The following is a 25,210-nucleotide window of genomic DNA, read 5'->3' as shown; positions in this document are numbered from 1 at the left end:
GAAGGGAACACTCAAAAAGCCATATGGGCTGCAACAGAAGTCTCTTAGTCTTCACCAACATTTGGATTTAAAGTGTTTTCTCCCTTCTTTTCATTTGTTTCCCTCTCATTCCTTCCATCTAAATGATAATTGTCATGATGCCATTGTACATCTGGACTCTGTAGCTATGGTCTTTTTTTTTTTTTCTTCATTTCATGACACTGTTGTTTTGCTTTCATGCTCACTGGAACTGAGGGGATGTTGGTTAGAATGAAAAATCAGGGCAAGGGAAGAAAACAAATTTGTGGCTTTAATAATCAGAATTTCATGAAGAAGTAGATGTAATGACTTCATCCTTAACACTGAAAAAAACTAGGGATGCTTTGTTTGAAGTAATAATAAAACTTGGTGGACTTCAAAAATATTTATTTCCTAGAGACTCCCTCATCTGAGCCTCAAACCAATTATATGGTTTCTGTAAAAGAGACCCATGGTGTTGCTTTGCAAGCAAAGATATAAAACCCAGAAATTTAAGGCATGTAGATTTTTTGACATATGTTATGATGAGAAATTTCATGCCAGTTAAGGCCTAGGCAAAGAATAGCTAACTAAACGGAATTTACTTAAGAGTCGCACAAATTCACAGTGGTTTGGTGTCCTCCCTTAACAAAAGGGGGAAAATAACACCCATTTCTCTTACCTTGCTGACTTATTCAAGTGCACAGAATAGTTCTAAAACAATTACATAACTATTACTATTAAAAGCCTTCACTTTTCATAGGATTGTTTCAAAAAGTAAAATTAATACTGCTACTGGGGGAAATAGTTTCATTTTTGGAAAATTAAATTACTGTTAGAACATTAAGCATGCATGTTATTTTAAATGTTGTAAATGTGACATGAAATCTGTTTTCATGGGTCTCAGAATGAGATGACACATGCAAATTTTAGCATATGCTTCCCTGCAAAACAGAGTCAGGAAAAAGACAGGAATGTGTGTATTATATAAACTGCTCAGAAAAATTACCAAAATAGAAATAAGCTGGACTTTGATGTTCACACTGACTCTCAAGTTTGAGCTCTTTATCTTAATCTGGTTTCCTGTTTCATTTGGTGCTTGATAGCTAGAAATCATTCTGATCATAACCTTGTAGTAGAGATAGGTCAATTCATGTGTAGCATTATGAAGTTTACAGTACACATAAAATAAAGAAGAGGTGCCTGGTAAGATAGTTGGATAAGGAACTTATTTCAGGATATATTTGGTGCTTAACTAAACTCAAATTTTGAAATAGGCCAATTCCCTCAGGTGCTAAATTTCTTCCCTCTCCATCCCAGGTGAGTAATAGTATGGCTCAAAAGTGGTAAAAAAGTAAATCAGAAACTATCTCAACCATAATCTAAACTAGAAATTAGAACTAGAGATTGCATCTCTGCCCAGACCCCAGAGATGTACTGATATTCCACAGAAGGACCCATGCAAAAGGAAAACATTAGGGGCAGAACAGAAGCTGTAGATTCCAGGTAAGAGTGAATATGCGCTCAGCTGGTTGTTGCTTCACACTCCTTGCTCTTTCAAAGAAAAAAACACTGAAGACCTTTAGTACTAACACATTCCTACTGCAACAGAATGAGAGATTTGGGGGGGAAAAAAGAAAAGATTAAGAAAGGACATGGAAAACATTGGGGAAATGGAAGAACATGCTTTAGTCAAATAGAAGAAAATAGAAAGGGAGAGGGAGAGACATAGAGAGAAATAGAAAAGGCAAACCCAGGCCAGACAACTCACTTGGCATTCCCTGCCCCTGGTTTCTTTCTTCGGAAAATGCTGAGTAAAGTGTTGGAGCGGCAGGGCAGCTTGCCATCACCAACGTGCATGCGGACCACGTCCGAGGTGGTGAAGGCACTGCGGACATTCCTCTCGGGTTTGGCAATAATGATGTACATCTTGGGGGTGAACATGCACCCCAGGGCCACCGTTACACTGAGGCTCACTGCAAAGCAGGTAGTAATGATCTTGTAGTTGCTCCCAAAGTAAATGGGCACGAAAGCCAGCCAGATGATGCAGGTGGTGTACATGGTGAAGGCAATGTATTTGGCCTCATTGAAGTTGGCGGGCACATTGCGGGTCTTGAAGGCATAGTAGGTACAGCTCATGATGAGGAGCCCATTGTAGCCCAAAGGGGCCACCACCCCCAGGTTGCTGGTATTGCAGATAAGGTAGACTTCTTTGATGCTCGGGTAGGACAGGATGGGCATGGGGGGCTCCATGATGATCAGGGTTATCACCAAGGTTAGCTGCACGCTGATCAGAATTGAGGCAATGATCACCTGGGCCCAGGCACTCATAAACCTGGGCTTCCGGGTGCAGATCTTCTTCTTGCTGCCAGCCAAGATGCGTGCGATGCGGTTGGTTTTGGTCACTAAAGCAGAGTAGCACATGGCAGAAGAGAGGCCGACCAGGAGGCGCTGTAGGTAGCAGGAAGTGATGGTGGGCTTGGCAATAAGGGTGAAGGGACACACGTAACCGAGGAAGATGCCAGCTAGGATGATGTAGCAGAGCTCCCGGCTGGAGGATTTGACCACAGGTGTATCTCGGTATAGCACGAAGATCAGGGTGACAAACAAGGTAACAAGGATGCCCAAGCAGGAAAAGGCGATGGCTATGATGGACTCGATGTTGCTCCACTCAAGATAGCGCACAGGAATGGGTTCACATCCTGTGATGAGAAAGATAGTTTTAAAATGAATCCAAGATTTTGCTGATCAGTAACAACAGTGCTTACTAGTTGCAGGGGCATAGCTATATTCACAGCTTCCATGATGTATGGTGTTTTCATTCCTTTTTAAAAAATGCCTCCTCATCACACAAAGATATACCATTGTTTTCTCTGGACAGTCATGCTCCCAAATCTAATCTTATCGCAAGCCTAATGTGACATACTTAAGCCTATAAAAATAGTCTTTTCTTAAAGTGTTATAAGTGGATGCTGCTTTGTGGATGGAACTCAGTTCTACACTGTCAGAAAATGAAAGGGGAAAATGGAAACTAAACTGCGTTTCCATTGAAAGTTAGATGGTCACAATGTAACAGAATAAGTTACTAAGAAATAAACGGACACACTCTTTATTTTTATGTAGCTATTGCTCAGCGACAAATCCAGCTCATAGACACAAGTCCAGCTCATTAGAAAAGCACTTTCTTTCTTTCTTTCTTGCCAGCCAGAAAGCTGTTTTAAGCATAAATTTCATTTGAATTCCTTAGAAGAATCTGTTTTCTCTTATTTACCACATATTATATTACTCACTTTAAGTTACTTACTTTAAGTCTTAGTATCTCACCCCTTTAGTAATGTATGATCTGTATGTGGCATCTGAGGGCCTTTGACTTATCAGCCTCTAATAGACGTACTAAGGAAGGATGAAACCTCCCTCACCCACCTCTTGAAAGGAGAGACAGCCCTGTTTCTAAATGCCTGGCTTATCTTTTCCTTCCAGAATAAAGTCTGTTTTGTATTTCACAGAGAGAAAAACATTTGTCAAGTCTTGGCAAAAACCCTTTCACATGGTTTTGTGTTTGGTCTGGGCTGTTATTTCCCGAATTGTGAGAATAAAAACATATATTTCCATAAATTTAGGAAAAGATTCGTTGTTCTAAAGCCATGAGAGCAAGGAACCACCAGAACCTGTTTCAGATCTGTTCAGTCATTCAACAAGCACTGCTGTCAGTGAACACAGCTTTTACATGTTAACCAGTCAGTGTCAGTCTTGGCTTCTGATAATCACTCAATCAGGAACAGCCTCATTTTAACACATAACTGTCGACCACTTACAAGCACATGCTCCTGGCTGACCAGAGTGGCCTCCCTCTTTTGTGTGTCTGTATTTTTGGCGTTTGTCTGTATCAAAGTCTCAGCTCATCCTGGAAGAACTCCTCCTTCCAAAATAAGTCACATTTTAACTCTAAATCGTTCTGTTTCCTTGATAAAGTTTAGAAAGATGATTTGATAGAATAATAATGACCATTTTGGGGGACAAAAGCAATAAATTAAAATATTTAAGAACAGCTTGGAGAAGGAAATGGTAACCCACTTCAGTATTCTTGCCTGGGAAATCCCATGGACAGAGGAGCCTGGTGGGCTACAGTCCATGGGGCTGCGAAAGAGTCAGACACGACTTAGTGACTAAGTAACAACAGTAGGCAAATTAGGAGATAAAATGCTTAATAGTCAATACAGTAAGCCCCCTACATATAAACACGTTCTGTTCTGAGAGCATGTTTGTAAGTTCAATTTGTTCATAAGTCTAATAAAGTTAGCCTAGGTACCCAACTATCATAATCGGCTATATACCACTGCTTTTACACTTGCTTCTGGACATCCTGGCCTTGAATAAAGATACTATACTACTGTACTCTGTACAATACTGCACAGTACAGTACACAAAAGCACAGCCACTTGCACAGGACGCACTCTGTGACAGTGCATGCCAGACACCAGAACTAACTTACACGCTTGGACATGTGAACACACGTTCGCATCTTTGAAGGTTCAAAACTTGAAGGTTGGTATGTAGGGGACTTACTGTATTCAGCTCTTTTAATTGGCATTCTGAGGCTGCTAAATAAAATTCAAATTCCAACGGAGTCTTTGTCAACGCCTTTGTAACATTCCAAAAGCTACTCTCTTTGCATTTCTCTTTTTGTATGCAACCTGGTTTTATAAATGAGCTATTCTATCTTTAGAGTTTTTATTAGCAAAGTATACTGCACTTAAAATTTTTAGAACCCAAGTCAGATCCGCTGAAGTCGAATGAAAACCCTGGTCTAGAGCCAAATTGAGAGATATAATTAATGATTTTCCTAAACTTCAGGGGTACAGGCAAAATATTTTGGGCAGAATTCAGGATTTTCATTAGACACTTATTGTCCTGAACTGCAGATATGTACCAATTAACTCAATTAATTGTTAGCCTCATGCGGCAAAATATTTTTAAAGGAGTGGATTAGAAAAGGGAAGATTTAAATAACTCAGCGGTGTAAAATTTTAAAATAGAAAATATATTACATAAGAAAATTTCAGAAGTTTTTCTTTCACTAAAAGATTCAAAACAAAGATGAAAGATAGATTTTAGGAAACCAGCAAACATCTTAATTAGGAGAATCAAACATAAAATGAAATGTTAAAATTAAAAATTACCAAGTTACAAAATATCTAATATTTGATCAGATATTTTCAGATAGACTTTAAAAGTAAATAAGCTAGAAATCAATATAATACATTTGAATCAGTTCTAATGAGATGGATGAAACTGGAGCCAATTATCCAGAGTGAAGTAAGCCAGAAAGAAAAACACCAATACAGTATACTAACACATATATATGGAATTTAGAAAGATGGTAATGATAACCTTGTATGTGAGACAGCAAAAGAGACACAGATGTATAGAACAGTCTTTTGGACTCTGTGGGAGAGGGGGAGGGAGAGGGTGGGATGATTTGGGAGAATGGCATTGAAACATGTATAATATCATATAAGAAATGAATCGCCAGTCTAGATTTGATGCAGGAAACAGGACGCTTGGGGCTGGTGCACTGGGATGACCCAGAGAGATGGTATGGGGAGGGAGGTGGGAGGGGGGTTCAGGATTGGGAACACGTGTACACCCGTGGCAGATTCATGTTGATGTATAGCAAAACCAATACAGTATTGTAAAGTAAAATAAAGTAAAATAAATAAAAATAATGGATCCTTAGTTAAAACAATTAAAAGGGCCTCTATTCTCTGTGATTTGGGAAGCTACAGATAAGAAAAGGGCTTCCCAGGTAGCACTAGTGGTAAAGACCCAGCTTGCCAGTGCAGGAGATGTAGGAATTGTGAGTTCGATCCCTGGGTTGGGAAGATCCCCTGGAGGAAGGTGTGGCAACCCACTCCAGTATTTTTGCCTACAGAATCCCATGAACAGAGGAGCCTGGCAGGCTATTGTCCATAGGGTTGCGAAGAATTGGACACGACTGAAGTGACTTAGCATGTAGCATGCAGATAAGAAAGCATACAGTTATCACAAATAAAGGTGTCATTTAAAGAATCATCCAGGGAGAGAGTGGGATGATTTGGGAGAATGGCATTGAAACATGTATACTATCATGTAAGAAACGAATCTCCAGTCTATGTCCAATGCAGGATACAGCATGCTTGGTGCTGGTGCACAGGGATGACCCAGAGAGATGTTATGGGGAGGGAGGTGGGAGGGGGGTTCATGTTTGGGAACGCATGTACACCCGTGGTGGATTCATGTCAATGTATGCCAAAACCAATACAGTATTGTAAAGCAAAATAAAGTAAAAATAAAAATTAAAAAAAAAAAAGAATCATCACCCTAAACTAGAGCCTGTTATACAGAGTGAAGTCAGTCAAAAAGAGAAAAACAAATATCATATATTAATGCATATATATGCTTCCCTGGTGGCTCAGTGGTAAAGAATCTACTTGCCAAGCAGGAGACCTCGGTTCGGTCCGTGGGTAGAGAAGATTTCCTGGAGAGGGCAATGGCAACCCACTTCAGTATTCTTCTCTGGGAAATTCCATAGACAGAGGAGCCTTGTGGGCTACAAGCCATGGGGTCTCAAAGAAGTTAGACATGACTTAGTGACTAAACAACAACAACGTATATATATATAGGGAATCTAGAAAAATGGTACTGATGAACATATTTGCAGGGCAGAAATAGAGATGCAGACATAGAGAACAGATTTGTGGACACAGCAGGGGAAGGAGAGGAGGGGACCAATTGAGGGAGTAACATTGAAACATATGCATTACCACGTGTAAAACAGATAGTTAGTGGGAAGCTGCTTATATAACAAAAGGAGCCCAGCCCAGTGCTCTGTGATACCTAGAGGGGTGGGAGGGAGGCTCCAGAGGGAGAAGACACATGTATACATATGGATGATTCACAATGCTATGATGAAGAAACCAACACAACATTGTAAAGCAATTAACCTCCAACTAAAAAAAAAAAAGAATCATCACCTCATATTGGTAAAACTCAGGACAACTGCCTAAAATCTGTCTAATGACTTAACTCTGTGGAAGACAGTGGCACCCACTAAGTCCCTGTCTGTCCTCTGACCTCCCAGAAGAAATAATATTTCTTTGTTATTGATATAGATGTCTTTAATGTCTACCAATAATTTTGCTATTAATAGAACATCAAATACCTTGGTTTAATAAAATAGTGAAAAGCTAATGCACCAACACATAACTGGGACTTTGAGACTATTATCATAAGAATACATTATTCTTGGTGACACAAAACCCCACAATTCTAACACGTAGGTAGGGTTCACTGTCAGACAAGATGTGCTACAGTTCTTGCGCATGGTCAAGTTATAGTTGACTTAATCATGAAAATACCTGTTCAGCTCAGTTCAGTCATTCAGTCGTGTCTGACTCTTTGTGACCCCAAGAATTGCAGCACGCCAGGCCTCCCAATCCATCACCAACTCCCCGTTCACCCAAATTCATGTACATGGAGTAAGTGATGCCATCCAGCCATCTCATCCTCTGTCGTCCCCTTCTCCTCCTTCCCCCAATCCCTCCCAGCATAAGGGTCTTTTCTAATGAGTCAACTCTTCACATGAGGTGGCCAAAGTATTGGAGTTTCAGCCTCAGCATCAGTCCTTCCAATGAACACCCAGGATTGGTCCCCTTTAGGATGGACTGGCTGGATCTCCTAGCAGTCCAAGGGACTTGCAAGTGTCTTCTCCAACACCACAGTTCAAAAGCATCAGTTCTTCTGTGCTCAGCTTTCTTCACAGTCCAACTCTCACATCCATACATGACCACTGGAAAAACAATAGCCTTGACTAGACGGACCTTTGTTGACAAAGTAATGTCTCTGCTTTCTCATATGCTATCTAGGTTGGTTGTAACTTTCCTTCCAAGGAGTAAACGTCCTTTAATTTCATGGTTGCAATTACCATCTGTAGTGATTTTGGAGCCCAGAAAAATAAAGTCAGCTACTGTTTCCACTGTTTCCCCATCTATTTCCCATGAAGTGATGGGACCAGATGCCGTGATGTTAGTTGTCTGAATGTTGAGTTTTAAGCCAACTTTTTCACTCTCCTCTTTCACTTTCATCAAGAGGCTCATCAAGAACTAAAGTTCTCTTCACTTTCTGCCGTAAGGGTGGTGTCATCTGCATATCTGAAGTTATTGAGATTTCTCCCAGCAATCTTGATTCCAGCTTGTGTTTCTTCCAGCCCAGTGTTGCTCGTGATGTAGTCTGCATATAAGTTAAATAAGCAGGGTGACAATATACAGCCTTGACGTACTCCTTTTCCTATTTGGAACCAGTCTGTTGTTCCATGTCCAGTTCTAACTGTTGCTTCCTGACCTGCATATAGGTTTCTCAAGAGGCAGGTCAGGTGCTCTGGTATTCCCATCTCTTTCAGAATTTTCCACAGTTTCTTGTGATCCACACAGTCAAAGGCTTTGACATAGTCAATAAAGCAGAAATAGATGTTTTTCTGGAACTCTTTTGCTTTTTCCATGATCCAGCGGATGTTGATCTCTGGTTCCTCTGCCTTTCCTAAAACCAGCTTGAACAAATACCTGTACTATGTGTAATTAAAGACATTATCCAAGTAATGCCTTGTGCCCTAGAATTCCTATGGAGAAAACACTCCACAGAAATAGGAAGATGAATTGAAACCGAGCACATAAGCATGCAGATTATCAGAAATATCTAGATCACCACAAATCTTTAATTTTTGTATACATATGAAAATGCTACACTATGTTCTAGATGTATTAACAGTATGAAAGAAAGAAAAGTGAAAGTGAAAAAGTGAAATGTTAGTCTCTCAGTCAAGTCCAGCTCCTTGCAGACCCTATGGACTGTAATCACCAGGCTGCTCTGTCTATGGAATTCTCCAGGCAAGAATACTAGAGTGGATTGCCATTCCCTTCTCCAAGGGTTCATCCCAACCCAGGGATCAAACCCAGACTTCCTGGACTGCAGGCAGATTCTTTACCTTCTGAGCCACTGAGTAAATGAAATTAACAGTACGGCAATATCAAATAATTATTGTTCATTGTGGTAGGTAGTTTTAAGATGACTCAGACTGATCCCCACATCCTGGGATTCATGTCTATGTGAACTTGAGTGTGAACTAGGCCTATGACTTGCTTCTTTTCTATAGAATATAGCAAAGTCGATAGGATGTCTCTCCCATGATTAAGCTATATAAGATGACAGTCTTCATCTTGTAGCAGACTCTCTTACTGGCTCTGATGAAACAACTCCTATTTTGCTAATGTCCACATGGCAAGGGACTGAGAGCAGTCCTCATCCCCAAACCCCAAAACAAACAAACAAAACTGAAGCCCTAAATTCAAGTCTTTGATGATTGTATTCTGCCAATAACTAGCTAAGGGAATTTGGAAGTGCACCCTTCCACAATCAAGCCTTCAGATTAGACGCCATCCATAGCTGATGCTTCAATTTTTAGCTTTGTGAGAGATTATGAAGCAGAGAACTCAGCTAAACTGTGCCCATATTTCTGACCCACAGAAACTGTGAGATAATAAATGTGTATCACTGTATGCTACTAAGTTTGGAGGTAATTTCATTGGAAAAGACCCTGATGCTGGGAGGGATTGGGGGCAGGAGGAGAAGGGGATGACAGAGGATGAGATGGCTGGATCACTGACTTGATAGACGTGAGTCTGAGTGAACTCCGGGAGTTTGTGATGGACAGGGAGGCCTGGCGTGCTGCAATTCATGGGGTCGCAAAGAGTCGGACATGACTGAGTGACTGAACTGAACTGAACTGAAGTTGTTACACAGCAATAGATAATGAATTTACCTTTTAAAGCCAACCTCTTAATTTCATAGCCAATGCTTAGCCTCTTTGCCTAAGGATAGTTGCAGGCATAAACTAAGTTAGTCAAAATATCTTTAGGTTTTGTACAAGGTCTTTAAGTCCTTGTACCACCTGTAATAAATCCCTATTATTAACTGAAATTGTCTAACATTTTCTGCTAATTAGCTAGTTATGAACTGCTGCTAATTCTCCCCATATTACTATTCACTGATGTAATAAGTGAGCATAATAAAGCTCTATAAACAAAGGAGGAGAATCTCAAGATTGTGCTTATGTTATTCAAGGAGTGTCCTTGTCAAATAGAATTTTGAATACCCAGTACTAAATATTAACATTGTTTCACCATGAGTTATACTAAAACTAAAAAGAAAACCACTAAGTTTAATACATGAGTAGTCTAGCCAGTATTATAAAATGCAATACTCTACCACAATATAAATATTTTTGATAATTGAATTTTGGGTTCTCTGTACCCTATCAAATTTTAAAAGAAAAGAGGCATATATTAAGCTAATAACTGTTATGATTTCAGAATAATCCATTTACTTAATACTATAAAGACACATTTTAAAAATTCTTTAAATACTATAAAAACACATTTTAAGTTTTCAGTTATTTTTAAAATAAACAATAATATCTTGATGTGTTGATGTTATATAAAATAATTGCTAAATAATAAAATAATAGAAGTTCAGACCTGTAACATTAAAAAAAAGGTACTATAGAGGCTAATACTAGTACCGTAAAATATAATATAAATATTTTAGAGATGATTATACTATACAGACTACTCTAAGAGTCCTTACACAAGTCTCATATAAAACAATAATGAATAGTGTATATTAATGACAACAAAACAGGACAAACAAGTGTATTACCTCATACATGTGGACAGGATGGATATTTTGTATAATAGAGAATTTCAAGAATTCAGTTATAGGAATACAAAATCTAGCCAGCAAAGAAATTCTTAAAAGAAATGCCAGATCTACAAGGATATTATCTGGCAAAGCCAGAATGGCTGTCTGGCAGCACCACATGAAGTATCCAATAGACACTAGATAAAATTCTGATGGAAAAAAATTAAAAAATTCATTTCAGTAGAAACAAATTGGCCACAAAATTAAACACTAATGGGAAAACATTTCCAGGATAGCAGATGCAGCCAGTTCATGCTTCATTTGTAATTAAATTAATCTGGGAAAACTGTAAAGGTGGGGACACTGACTGACACAATTGTAAAAGAATCCTGTGAGTAACTCCAAATGCATTGCCTGCAGTTATCTTCTTCATTGGTTTATAAATATGTATTAGTTTCAACACTGTGAATATTTTCTAAAGCATTCCCATGTTGACAAACCACAACACTTATAATGTCTAAAATACAATCTTAGCAAGCATGTTCCAACTTACCAATCTAGGGATATGAAAACGTTTCATTGGAACATTTATCCATGAATCTAAGTTATATGAAGCCATCCTCATTCTCAACCTTTTGAACAAATAAAAGGGAACCTTAATACTGCTGGAGGTTGCATTCCTAAGTGATTTTAACCTGAGGATTTTCAGAGCACCTGCAGAAGCTGAAGGCTCATGGAAGCTAATGAGCTAATGTAACAACTTTGAAGCAACATGATCATTACACATGGTCTTCTGTGCAGGATTATCTTCATATTCCTACATGTATCATACTTTTTTTTGTATTCTCTTGCTTATTAATACTTTTCTTCTTGACTGATTAAAATCTATACAATTTTTGTCCTTAATGTTCTCCTTACTGGTAATAAGTATTTGTCTAAACCTAGGTTTTACTAGAGACAATCATACTCTAACTCAATAATCCAAGTACTATTGTTAACTACAGTATTAGGATAATCTTTGCATATGCAAAAATTTTACAAGTTCAAATACTTGGAAAGATTCAGAAGACTCACAGAACATGCTCATGTAATGTCTTCATTCAAAGGCAAAAGGAAAAGTACAGTGAGAGAAGGACAGTGCAGGTTAGCAGCCAGGGACTGAGAGGTATCCAGGTACCCCTGGAGGTTGGCTAACCCTCCTCCTTAAACCTAAAAACAGGACAAATAAGTGCATTACCTCACATATGTGGACATGATGGCTATTTTGTGTAATTCTCTCAAGATATCAAAACTAGCACTTCTCAAATTTAAGATGGGCTGATTCCAACAAGGTCATGCTTTATCAGTGGATTGAGCTACAAAAATCTGCACAATGAACATTAATTTTGAGACAGCACAAGATAGAAACTCTCACTGAAGTCTTTCATGGCCCTCAAGTTGTATAGCCAAGTTGGCCTGTCTAATAAAATATGCGTCAGTAAATGAAGTAACGTTCGTTGTCGCTAGTGGAGTCTTAAACTTTAAACCACATATCATAAATCCTAGCCCTCTTAATGTAATCAGTTTAAAGTTTAAAACTCCACTGGCCTGGAGAAGAAGATGGCAACCCACTCTGGTATTCTTGCCTGGAGAATTCCATGAACAGAGAAGCCTGGCAGGCTACAGTCCATGGGGTTGCAAAGAGTTGTATACAACTGAGCAACTAACACATACACTTTAATGTAACCAGAAACTAAAGACTAACATTCCACCATCTCCATAGGTAATCAGTCTTCTGAGTCTAGCTGTTAAGTTAAGCCTACCTTACCCAGTGTACTATACACAAATGAAGAAAACCACCCTTCTGGTAGAAGCCTAAGTGTTCTTGTGTTGCAACAGTAAGCAGTTTGGCATAACAATACCCCAACGCAGTATACCTACCCCACCGTTCTGTCAGTTCAGTTTAGTCACTCAGTTGTGTCTGACTCTTTGCGACCCCATGAACCACAGCACGCCAGGCCTCCCTGTCCATCACCAGCTGCCGGAGTCTACCCAAACCCGTGTCCATTGAGTCGGCTATCCAACCATCTCATCCTCTGTCATCCCCCTTTCCTCCTGCCCTCAATCTTTCCCAGCATCAGGGTCTTTTCAAATGAGTCAGCTCTTTGCATCAGGTTGCCAAGATATTGGAGTTTCAGCTTCAGCATCAGTCCTTCCAATGAACACCCAGGACTGATCTTTAGGATGGACTGGTTGGGTCTCCTTGCTGTCCAAGGGACTCTCAATAGTCTTCTCCAACACCACAGTTCAGAAGCATCAATTCTTAGGCACTCAGCACCATTAAGATTGCTTTATCTCCCGTGAAGATCCTAGATTCTTTTTTTCCATGTGAAAAGCAAGATTTTCAATGCCAATCCAAGACCACCCAAAACAGAATCACATAGAGATTGGGACTGACAATTTACATTTTGAATAAGCTTCTTAGAAGTTGTTTTTTCTTGTTTCTTTTCCTTTCTTTCTTTTTTTTTCTTTCTATTTTTTAAGACATCCTAAATTTGAGAAGGGCTAGCTTTGATATTTTGTGGAAATTAGACAAAATATCCATTGTCCATATATGTTATGTGATGCAATGTACTTTATTTATCCTGTTTTTTTTTTTTTTTTTTTTTAAGAGAAGGGTTTCCCCACCTCCATTGGTTAGTAATTCTAAGACTAGAAGGGGTGGTGGTTAAATTCAATCAGTGGTTTAGAATGAGTGCCCTGAGCCTACCGGGCACCCACAAGGAGAAGACTTTAATAGGAGTTGTGCATACTATATCTAAAGCGCTGAGAACTTAAGGACCTGGCAGTGTTCATGGGTAGAGTTACCCCAGACAAGTCAGTTTCCTTCTAGTAGACTACAAGTTACTGAGCAAAATCCAAGAGAAGTGGTAATAATTCTAATCTGAGGACAAGGGTTAACTTCTAATTTTCAAACTAAAAATTGGCTCACTTATAACATCCAAATGCATTAGAGGAGGTTAAAATTTAATATCTGAATTCTTTCCAATTAAGTAAAGACAAATTTAATATGAAATAAGAAACAAAGATAGGCCACAATTATTCCACCTAACTTGTGTTGGGACATTTAATAACATTTACAATACTGCTTCACAAATGCATAAGGCTTCATTGAAATGCTTTCTCTGATATTATTATGTTAATACAAATTACCTAAAAGGGGAAATTCTATTTATTATTCAATCTTTAAGCTCAAATGTCCCTTCCTCTTTCTCTTGCCAGGGAAAACATGATGGCTTTTTTCTCTGTACTCATATGAAATTTTGTACATAGTCCTATTCCAGGACTTATAATTGTCTGCTTACATGTCTAGTTTTATATTAAGTTTGTCTTCTAGGATATAAACCTTGTGTCATTCACCCATATGTCCCAATATCCCAAAAAAATATCTGGCACAAAGAAGGTGGTTGTGTATAATACAAAAGTAAATAAATAAATAGATAACATGAGAGGTGGCTACAACTGTTAGGTAGGGGAAAATAGTTAAAAGTTAATTTTTATAACAGTGTTTTATATTTTTATTGTAAGATTTAGGGTAGTCTGACTTTATGAGGAATTATTTTATACTATTTGACTTTTTAAAAGGAATAAGCAGCATTGGGTTTCTTATAATTGGTCCATGAATTGTTAAACTATTATCAAGTTGTATATCATGGCAGAAGAAATCTCTGTTTATGCACCATAAGAAGTAAAGTGTGAAATTTAAATGCTGAATTAAAATGTGCATTTTCCCAAGAAGAAAACATGAGATGCTTATTAACAGCTTCAGAAGACACTTCCTCTAAGAAATATACTTTTTTTTCCTTCATAGCCAAAAAGCAACATATCCTAATGAGAATAAAAACTCACTTGTTAACATACTTTTATTCATTAATTTTAGTCTTTGGAGCGTATATGCAAAGTATCTCATAAAATGATTTTAAGCATATTTTAAACAAACTTCACTTTCAGTAAAAAGCACTATTTTCCAAAGAAGAATGATTTCTCATTTTAACTAAAGTTCAGTTCAAAAAATCCACCCATGAAAATAAAACACTTACTTAAAGGCAATGTATGTACTCCTCTTAGTATTTTACTGATTTTTGTTTTTCTCTGCCTGTGAGTCTTCTCTTTTCACAGCTACTGCTATCATGGCAACAGCCAAAAACACACTGCCAGGAACTGTGCCCTTGCTCTGAGCCTGACATGGCACCCAGTAAGTGACAAATTAGACCTCATTTTCCATTCATGTGAAAGAGTGGAAGGGATGCAGAAACAATAGGTGCCATTAAAACTAAGTATAAATGAGGATGAGAGATGCATGTTCTGAAAGATCTTAAACATAAGAGTTGTGACATAATTTGGATATATGATCCAAATTTAGCCACTTGCCTGTTGTTACAAGATAAAGGCAGAATGGGCTGTTGCTTGGCTCAACTTTTTTGAATGTTATTGATTTTTACATATATGATGGATGATAGTAGATTTACTTCTCTAGAAAGATAGTTGCATTAAAATTATAAGTTGCTTTTATAATTAAGGAGGATTGTTTTAAATTGTTGCTAATCTAGGATGGTCATTGCTTGGCAGTGGACAGACAATATATCCACAATGGAAGATCTCTAAGGGATAAAACATATGACTTTGAGTTCCGTTATTATATTAGATCTTTAAAAAGTTTTTTTCTATTTTAATATTGGATAGAAGTTCTTTTCATGTATGAGAGAAGCTTCAATTAAAGGGAAGCTGAGACAGTAGGAAAAGTCTGGGGAAGCTCCAAAAATGTAGACAAGAGGAAAACTTGTACCTCAAAGCCAGGACTTCAGACATTTAAGATTAATCTTAGAAAGGGGCTAGTTTTGTCTTTGATTCTCTTTCTTGTCAGCTGTGGTCTCAGTCAAAAAGCAGAGAGGACTGACTCTGAAGTCAAACCTAGTTTTCAAGCACAAGGATGATCTAAGGAGACTACTTTCTCAAGATAAACAGGACAGGAAGCGCACACTGACTAAGAAGATCAGTTCGTGAAGATGTGAACCTGTGCGGGAGGAGGCTTATGTCCAGAACAAGGTTGGAAAAGCTTCTTCAAGTCAGTCCAATGCATGCAACCATGAGATAAATTCAGAGTGAAAGAAAGCGCTTTAGACCCAGAGACAAAACCTCTAGATTCTCTAGGCGGCTTCTCCTATTAACTATCTGTATTGACCTAGATGAACTTGGGTAAGTTCCTTCTCTCGAATTCTCTCAATAGAACTAACATTTATCAGGCAGCAATTACATATGTTCAAAGCACCAGGCTGTGAGACAGAGTTTCCCAAGGGATGGGACAGGGACTAGAACCTGATGGGTCCCATCTCAAAATTAGTGAGTGGGGATCTCTGCAGATGAGTAATTCCTGGGTGATTTTTAGGCATATTTGAAGTTGAAAATCAGCTTTCAGCCAGAGAATTAAAAAATGGGTGAGACAGAATTTGTACCTTCAAAAGCATTCTAATTTCTTTTCATTTTAAAATGGCCTTTGTACCAGGTGATTGATAAAAGCTTTGATATTCAGTTTATTTTCTAACTGTATTAACATTTTACATGTCTCTTACTTTAAAAAGTATAATTTTAATTATTGACCTTTTTCTACTCAGGCAGCCATTTTTGATGTTCTCTGAATATGCCACACAATTTCTTAGTTTTAGAGTCTTATTTGGGAAGAAGTGAAAACGTAAACAGCACTTGTGAATGTTACCCTAATGATTTTCAACAGCACACAGGGAAGCATGGGGTCAGCAGCCAATGAACTAGGACCTGCTTCTAACTAGTTATGACCCTGGGCACACAAGTATGCCTCTCCAGGCCTTAGCTTTCATGTTCTAAAATGAAGGATTGTGTTACTCAGATGATAAAAGTCTCTATGAACTCAAAGTTCCTATGGTTCTCTCACTCTTAAAATTTGTGAACAACATCTGTGACACACGTGTCATCTGTAAGCTCATATCAGAGTTTTTGGAAATCTAAACTCATATGTACATACTAAGTCGCTTCCGTCATTTTCAACTCTGTGGGACACTATGGACTGTAGCCTGCCAGGCTCTTCTGTCCCTGTGATTCTCCAGGCAAGAATACTGGAGTGGGTTGCCATTTCCTCCTCCAGGGGATCTTCCTGTCCCAGGGATTGAACCTGTGTCTTCTGTCTCTTGCATTGGTAGGCAGGTTCTTTACCACTAGCGCCATCTGGGAAGCCCCCAAACTCACATACCTGAACATTACTATTGGGAAGCTTATAAACTTGGGTAATCCATCCGCAGGAATCCCACTGATTCTACGAGTAAATCATCTCCTGCATTCATTTATTCCTCTCTACTCCCATGTAGCTGCTTTGTTCACATCCTTCAGAATTACTCATTTGGACCAACACAGTAGCTTCCTCACTTCTCTGTTTTCAGTTTAGGTTCACTATTCTTGTCCACACCGCCATCATGGTTATCTTTCTGAGACACCAATATCATGACATTATTCACTACTTTAAATGCTTCTGTGGTTCTCCTATGCTTAAAGCCAAAATCCAAACATTTAGCATAAGTTCTTACAGAAGTTCCTTACCATTTGCTTCCAGTGTCCTCATCTAGTCTCATTTCTGACCATATCTCTCCCAGGCCCTTGTATTTACCAAACAACCCCATATAGTTCCATGGTTTTCCCCAAATGTACTACATGCTTTCATGTTCCCCATGTTCTACTTTCTATCTGGATTTTTTTTTTTTAATCTCTGTGTCTGCCTAACAAACTTTACAACTACTGTAAAATTTGTCAGGCAGATGAGGAGATGAAAGAAATTCCAGATAGAGAGTAGAGCATGGGAAACATTTATTAAAATAGAGGCTTCCCAGGTGTCTCAGTGATAAAGAATCTACCTGCTAATGCAAGAGAGACTGGGGACTCAGGTTCAATCCCTGGGTTGGGAAGATCCCCTGGAGGAAGAAACGGCAACCCACTCCAGTATTCTTGCCTGGAGAATCCCATGGACAGAGGAGCCTGGTGGGCAACAGTCCATAGGGTTGCAAAGAGTCAGTAATGACTGAGTGACTAATCACACTATTAAAATAACTATTTTGTTTTATATCTTTACATGTTTCTTCCCTGATATATTTTCAGATAAAAATTATAGAAAGAAAAACAGAAACAACTGGTATACAAGAATACCCTTTGAATACACTTTTATTTATATTTAAATAAACTTTCAATGTGGATGATGGAAAATTTTTAAGAGCTTTAAGTGTACCTTTGACATGAGCAGTAACAATGTAAATAAATATTGAAAAAGACGTGAGTCAATCACTCACATTTTAAACAGCAGGCACATTGCAGAGGCCAATGTTTGGGATAAGGTTGACAAGCGAGACAGTTCCTACCTGTCAGATCTGCATTGGGCCACCATCCCAAGTCACAAGCCTTGCAGGTGAACTCATCTTGCACATACTCATTCTCTTTGCAGGCAGTGCAAATCCAGCAGCAACTGACTTCCCCTTTCCGTATGACCTATAACACAGGGATATTTCATATGCCTTAAGCTTAGTTTCTCCAGAAAGCCTTTCTTTTTTTCAGATGAGGACTTGCTTTCATACTGTAATTTTTTTTTGAAGACTAACTCCCCCCCCCCTCAAAATTGTACATATTGAGGAACCTCAAATACATAGATTGAAGTATACTTCACTGCATTAGAGTTCAGATGTGAATTTCAATTCACTCCATGTTGGATTTGGAGGCTTTTCAATAATCATTTCTTTTATAAAGGGAATTAAACAGTTGAATGTTATCATTATATATATATATATATTAATATGCATTAATAGTTCTCAGAAAAGTAAAAGTCCATTTCTCTTTTTTATACTGTTATGTTGTAAGCTCCCTGATCTTTACTACCATAATGTCTAATATGTTGCTAATCCTATTGTTTAAAATATCATTTCTAATACCCTTTGTTTTTCATTGTTTGAAATCCATCTCCATGTATCGTCTCATGATATGCATGTTTTCTTTTAAACCCTTTGGTATGTATTTATAGTAGGCATTTTAATTAGACTATTAATTCCATCATCAATATAATATCTAGGATTGTTTCTATCACTTGCTTTTCTTTCTGGTTATGTGTCACATTTTCTCATTTTGTCACAGGTCTAAAACTTTTTAACCAGATGCTGTACATAAGGTATAGAGTGCTGGATTTTTTTCTTGAAGTATTGGCCTTTGTTCTGGCAGGCAGCCTAGTTGCCTGTGGCTCAGTTTTGGCCTTGTTTTTCATCTTTTAGGGCAAGTCTAGAATATTCTCTAATCTAGGAATAGTTTACCCCTATTATAAAGTGTGACCTTGCTGGGCTCTCTGCTCAGGTCTGTGTATTCAGCAAGGTATCTCTACCCTGGCTTATGGAAACAGGGAAAATTCTTGGCCTTGTGGGGCCTCTGAGAATCCAGCACCCCAGTAATTTTTCTTTCCTTGGACTTTCTGAATTGTACTATACTCATGCAGGGGACTTCCCTGGTGACTTACATGGTAAAGAATCCACCTGCAATGCAGGAGACCAGGGTTCAATCCCTGGGTGGGGAAAATTCCTTGGAGAAGAGACTGACTGCCCACTCCAGTACTCTTGCCTTGGGAATCCCATGGACAGAGGGTGCCGGTGGGCTACAGTCCATGGGGTCACAAAGAATAAGACACAACTGAGTGACTGACACTTTCACTTTATACTTATGCTGCTGCTGCTAAGTCGCTTCAGTCGTGTCCGACTCTGTGCAACCCCATGGACAGCAGCCCACCAGGCTCCTCTGTCCACAGGATTCTCTAGGCAAGAATCCTGGAGTGGGTTGCCATTTCCTTCTCTATCATACTTATGCAGATGGAGTCAAATACTGATGGGAACTCATATGCCAACTGCTGGAACTCTTTTTCTGAATTGATTCATTCTCTTTCTTTCTCTGCACTACTGATTCTATCTTCCTTGGCTCTCCTAAACCTTGGTTTCTGTCTTCTTAAATTATCAAGATAGCCAAACTCTGCTTGTATTCTTTCTCACTAAATAACAACCAGGAAATTGCCTCCAGACAGAATGCCTGAATGATTTTAGGGTTCACTTCTCTGTTTCCTTTCAATTCTTTGAAATCAAGGTCATACACTCTTTTCCAATGTCTGAACACAGTTATTTCATATATTGTGTCAGGTTTTCTGATTGTTTACAGCAGAATGCTGTCTGAACTTTTTTATTCTCTCATGGCTGGAAACAGAAGTCTTTCCCTAACTTGTTCAGTCAGTTTAGTCACTCAGTTGTTTCTGACTCTTTGTGACCCCATAGACTGCAGCACACCAGGCTTCCCTGTCTATCACCAACTCCCAGAGTTTACTCAAACTCATGTCCATTGAGTCGGTGATGCCATCCAACCATCTCATCCTCTGCCGTCCCCTTCTCCTGCCTTCAATCTTTCCCAGGATCAGGGTCTTTTCAAATGAGTCAGTTCTTCACATCAGGTGGTGAAAGGATTGGAGTTTCAGCTTCAGCATCAGTCCTTCCAATGAATATTCAGGACTGGTTTCCTTTAGGATGGACTGGTTGGATCTCCTTGCAGTCCAAGGGACTCTCAAGAGTCTTCTCCAACACCACAGTTCAAAAGCATCAGTTCTTTGGCGCTCAGCATTCTTCATAGTCCAACTCTCACATCCATACATGACCACTGGAAAAACCATAGCCTTGACTAGACGGACCTTAGTCGGCAAAGTAATGTCTCTGCTTTTGAATATGCTATCTAGGTTGGTCATAACTTTTCTTCCAAGGAGTAAGCGTCTTTTAATTTCATGGCTGCAGTCACCAGCTGCAATGATTTTGGAGCCCCCCAAAATAAACTCTGACACTGTTTCCACTGTTTCCCCATCTATTTCCCATGGAGTGATGGGACCAGATGCAACATGTTAGACATTATCAAATGTTCTCATATGTAAAGTCAGAAATCAAACAGTAAATATTGCCATAGCTTAAAGTCATATAAACCTTATCCTTTGTGAGGATAAAATTATCTTCTTGTAGATCAGGTCAAAATGTATTAATGAGCCACTATTTTAAAATTACATGAAAAATATATCATGACTATATTTTCAGAAACTGTAAAAGGCTTTCTTTTTCTTCTTTTACTTTCAAATAACTTTAGAAAGTATACTCAAACTGTTTGTCTGAAAATCCACATCTATTCTCAGAGTAAGCATGACAAATTTATACTGTATTCTAAACTATAAATTCTTCTAATGCTATGGAGAAATTTAAAAAGTAATGCTTTATTATTTTAATTAGTATAAGAAGTACAAAATAATGTCTATCTCTTCAATCAGCTTTATCTTTTTCCTAACCATAAAATGAATACTACAAATTAGACAAATTCCAAAGATAATAATTCTAAACAAATATATTTATGCAAGATAACTAGTGAAAAATAGATCCTATGGGTAACTGCCACATGGAAATATACTTAAAATTAGGTTTTGAATGACTGAATAAGTGCATAAAAAATGATTAGCTTATACATTTATCAAATAATGAAAAAAGAACCGCTCAGATGGAATTCATTTGTTACTCCTTCTTATTCGGCCACCAAATATGTGCACTTTTGACATATAACATCTAAATTATGGGACTTGTCTTTTCAGTCTCTGAGCTACCCCTCCAGACTTGAGATTCCCTGGTGGCTCAGATGGTAAAGAGTCTGCCTGCAATGCGGGAGACCCACGTTCCATCCCTGGATTGGGAAGATCTCGTGGAGAAGGAAATGGCATGCTGGTTTTTGGTCCCTGACTCTAATCCTGTAACATGGCTCTAACTTCTTCTCACTCCAGAGTAACATACACCCAACTGCCAAGACTATTACTGTGGGCTGTGGGCTCCTAAGGGAAGGGAATCATGCCTTACTTTCACTGTTTTCAGATCACAGTCATCAAGAAATGTACCAAGAACACACAGTAGGTGCCCCCTGAATAAGGGTTGAGTTGAATCTTTTTTAACAATGTAATTAAGCCACTCAAGGAACTTTAGTGCCTTCCTTTTCTAATATCTTCAAAACATAAGCTCTTTGGTCAGGCGTTTACTTAGACCCCGGTCCGTGTTTCTGCCTGAGAGTCTGACTGCTAATAATTTCTTACATAAGTCCACCAAACAAACATTATGTCCTCAGTAGTGTCTATATAACTGTTTGTTTTGGAGGGAGGCTTCAAGTAGGGCAGACACATCATCTGATTTATTTTTCATCTGACTTTCTTTCTACCATTTGGAGAAAAGATTTTCAGGAGGGCAAGAGAGAGAGAGAGCATATGTTGTTTAATGCATGGTTTTAATATGCAATAATAAAGTAAAGAAATAAATATATTTCAATAAAAGAAAAAATATTCTTTTCCATTCAGAGAACTCTCTTTCTTCCATCAGCTCATCTATGTCACTACATTTGAGTCCTGACACAGGCTCCAGGAAGTATGTCTGGTGCAGTGAACCCTTTGAAACATTATCTTACTTAAAATCCTCTGTAATTACTAATAAGGTATAGTTGGTATTCTATTACAAGTTAGTCAACTTTTGTCCACTAATTGTGTCACTTGTTATGATAGAAGTAAGTAGTGTTAGTCACTCAGTCGTGTCCGACTCTTTGTGAACCCATGGACTGGAGCCCGCCAGGCTCCCCTGTCCATGGGATTCTCCAGGCGAAAACACTGGAGTGGGTTGCCATTTCCTCCTCCAGGGGATCTTCCTGACCCAGAGATCGAACCCAGGTCTCCTGCATTGCAGGCAGATTCTTTATCATCTTGGCTGCTGAGAGGACCCACCCGTATATGATATATATGCTTCATTGGGATGGTACGGGGAGGGAGGTGGGAGGGGGTTTCAGGATGGGGAACATGCGTACGCCTGTGGTGGATTCAGGTTGATGTGTGGCAGAACCAATACAACATTGTAAAGTAAAAAAATAAATAAATAAAAGGAACAAATTCTTAAATTATTGTCTCATGTTTTCATCTCCTCATATCACAAATATTTTAAATTATTTTTATATTTTTATACTAAGTGATATTTCTTTTGCATGTAATATATAGTCAATAACTGAATAAAGTATTGTTTCATTTTTGTTACAGTAAAGCACTTTTACGACAGCGCTCAGTCATGATAAGAGATTTAATGTTTCACTGAAATTTTCCTTGAAGGAGCAAAACTTCCTAAGACACAAGAACAGTTTTGATTCCTTTTACATGCTATGTACTGGTGCTCTGTTTATTGTTAGCAAGACTAGACGACTTGCTGCTTCAAACAAGGCTATGATTCAACTCCATATACACTGTAGGAGTCTTGTTTATGCCATAGGAAATCAAGTGTTCTTTTCATGAATATGTTTCCGAACAACTTGAAATGGATTTTTTTTTTTGAGCTTTGTTTAGCAAAAGGATAAAAGAAAGTAAACAGCATCAGGAGAATATAATGAAGGAAAAGTAACAATACATTAAAGGAAACAGAGACATTTTCTTCAGGAGGAAAATGCCTGGAAAACTAAACAGAATAAAGACTTGGGTCCTACCTAATTAGGTCTGTAGGAAAACCAGCTGATGTTTAGGTTTCCTTTGCATTCACAGTGCTAGCACAGTTCTTGGCACATATTAATTATTCAATGATTATTCAATAATGTATGTGAAAGGAAAGAGAGAAATAATAAGGAATAGGACATAAACAGGAGAAATTAAAATGAACAATTTAAGAAAACAAAAAATAGGAGGGATTGAAAGCTTGGCAAGGACTATAGAAAAATATCAGTTTAGGAAAATCCCCACATTGTAATTTATTACAGGGGAAATGTAACAAAAATCATATAGGAATATAAAATGATCACAAAAATGGACATATATTGAACCAGCCCATGTGTGAGGAACTCTGTACAGAATTACACTAATGCTCACAACCGCTCCACGGAGTGAAGTTAATTATGTACGTTTTGCAGGTGAGGAAACAGCTGCAGAGGGGTCAGCAGCTTGTGCAAACCTCAGTCACATCATCTCCAGTTATTATCAAGATCTAGGCTCTTCCTAGTGTAAAAACAGTTATCACAGTTATGATATGTTATACAAGAACCAAAACTATATCTCAGAAGTTGGCAGATATTTATTCACTTATCCAACCTTTATTTAGTGGCCCAATGTGCCAGACATGGTACGACACATGGGGACAGATAAATGAAAAGACTTGACAATCACTGAGGTTAAGAAGCTCAAAACTCTGACAGAGTAGAGTATACCGATATAAGAAGGAATGAAATGCTTCTGCAGGGCATATGCAGTGATTTAGCCATTCATTCATTCTCATTATGTATGCAGAGTGCCAGGCGCTGCATTAAGGGTAGAGACCATCAGTGAATAGCTCATGTCCTTATCTTTGAGAAGTTCTCATTCTAGAGAAGGGCTTTGAGAAAAACACAGCAAGAAAGAGGAATAGGGTTCAGGACAGGGATCAGAAGGAGGCAAGAGGCCTAGGAATCAGACTTTAGAGGCACTTAAACCTTTCAGTATGTGGTGTCCACCCTGCACTTGCAAGATCTTGAGTGGAGTCGGGGTGGGGGTGGGCAGATCTCTTTAGTGTATGTGCAGTAGGCTTCTGACTTGCCTCATCTTAGTCCCAGTCCTGTTAGGGAGAAGGCACATGGAACTGGGGACTGCAATTTTTCATGTGATGGTCAGGTAAGGCTTCACTAAGATAGGTCATTTGACTCCATTAAAATTAACTTTTTAAGAAAGATATGCCATTTGAGTAAAGACTGAAGAGCAGGAAAGGAGGAAGCTCTGAAAACATCTGGTGAAAGAGAGTTCTAGGTGGTGGGATCAGCTAGAGCAAAGATTGGAAATAAGAGCTCTCTGCATACTTATGCTATTGCCTTCCTCTTCTACTTTTCTCTATGTGGGTAATGTGCCAATAAATGTTTACTTTAAAAAGAATTTGGGCCCTGCTTCAGCCACAGCCACCTGCAAGACACAGGAGATCTGCTGGGCTCCTTCTTTGCTCCATGTCACGTGAGTCAGCGGCAGCTCCTATCAGCACCTGTCTCCAAAAGTGGCAGACGAGCTAGATCTGAGGCCAAAGTGAAAAGAAGAAAGTGTTAATCGCTAAGTTGTGTCCGATTCTCTGTGACCCCATGGACTATAGCCGGCCAGGCTCCTCTGTCCTTGGGATTTTCCAGGCAAGAATACTGGAGTGGGTTGCCATTCCCTTCTCCAGGGGATCCTCACCACCCAGGGATTAAACCTGGGTCTCCTGAATTGCAGGTGAATTCTTTACCATCTGAGCCACCAGGAAAGCCCACCAAGGATAAAGCGATCATCAAAAAGTTCAGTAGCCAGGAGACCAGCTTAAATACTGGTCAAACTTGAGAGATGAAGCCATCAGAGTGACTGTGAATAAATTAATGATGATTCCAT

General features: G+C 38.7%; 1 protein-coding gene across 1 annotated transcript in view; it reads right to left on the bottom strand.

Annotated features, from left to right (window-relative positions):
- GRM1 (glutamate metabotropic receptor 1) overlaps window positions 1-25,210 on the bottom strand; it is a 432,533-nt gene that overhangs the window by 30,115 nt on the left and 377,208 nt on the right. The window contains exons 6-7 of the mRNA XM_052645871.1: window positions 18,144-18,270; window positions 1,769-2,699 (exon numbers count right to left, since the gene is read on the bottom strand). Of these exons, the coding sequence (XP_052501831.1) occupies window positions 1,769-2,699; window positions 18,144-18,270 (1,058 nt within the window). The remainder of the gene's footprint in view (window positions 1-1,768; window positions 2,700-18,143; window positions 18,271-25,210) is intronic.

Source organism: Budorcas taxicolor, chromosome 9 (genome assembly GCF_023091745.1).
Source record: "Budorcas taxicolor isolate Tak-1 chromosome 9, Takin1.1, whole genome shotgun sequence".
Classification (NCBI taxonomy): domain Eukaryota; kingdom Metazoa; phylum Chordata; class Mammalia; order Artiodactyla; family Bovidae; genus Budorcas; species Budorcas taxicolor.
Note: the sequence above shows the minus strand (reverse complement) of the source record. Positions and strands in the feature narration are given on the sequence as shown.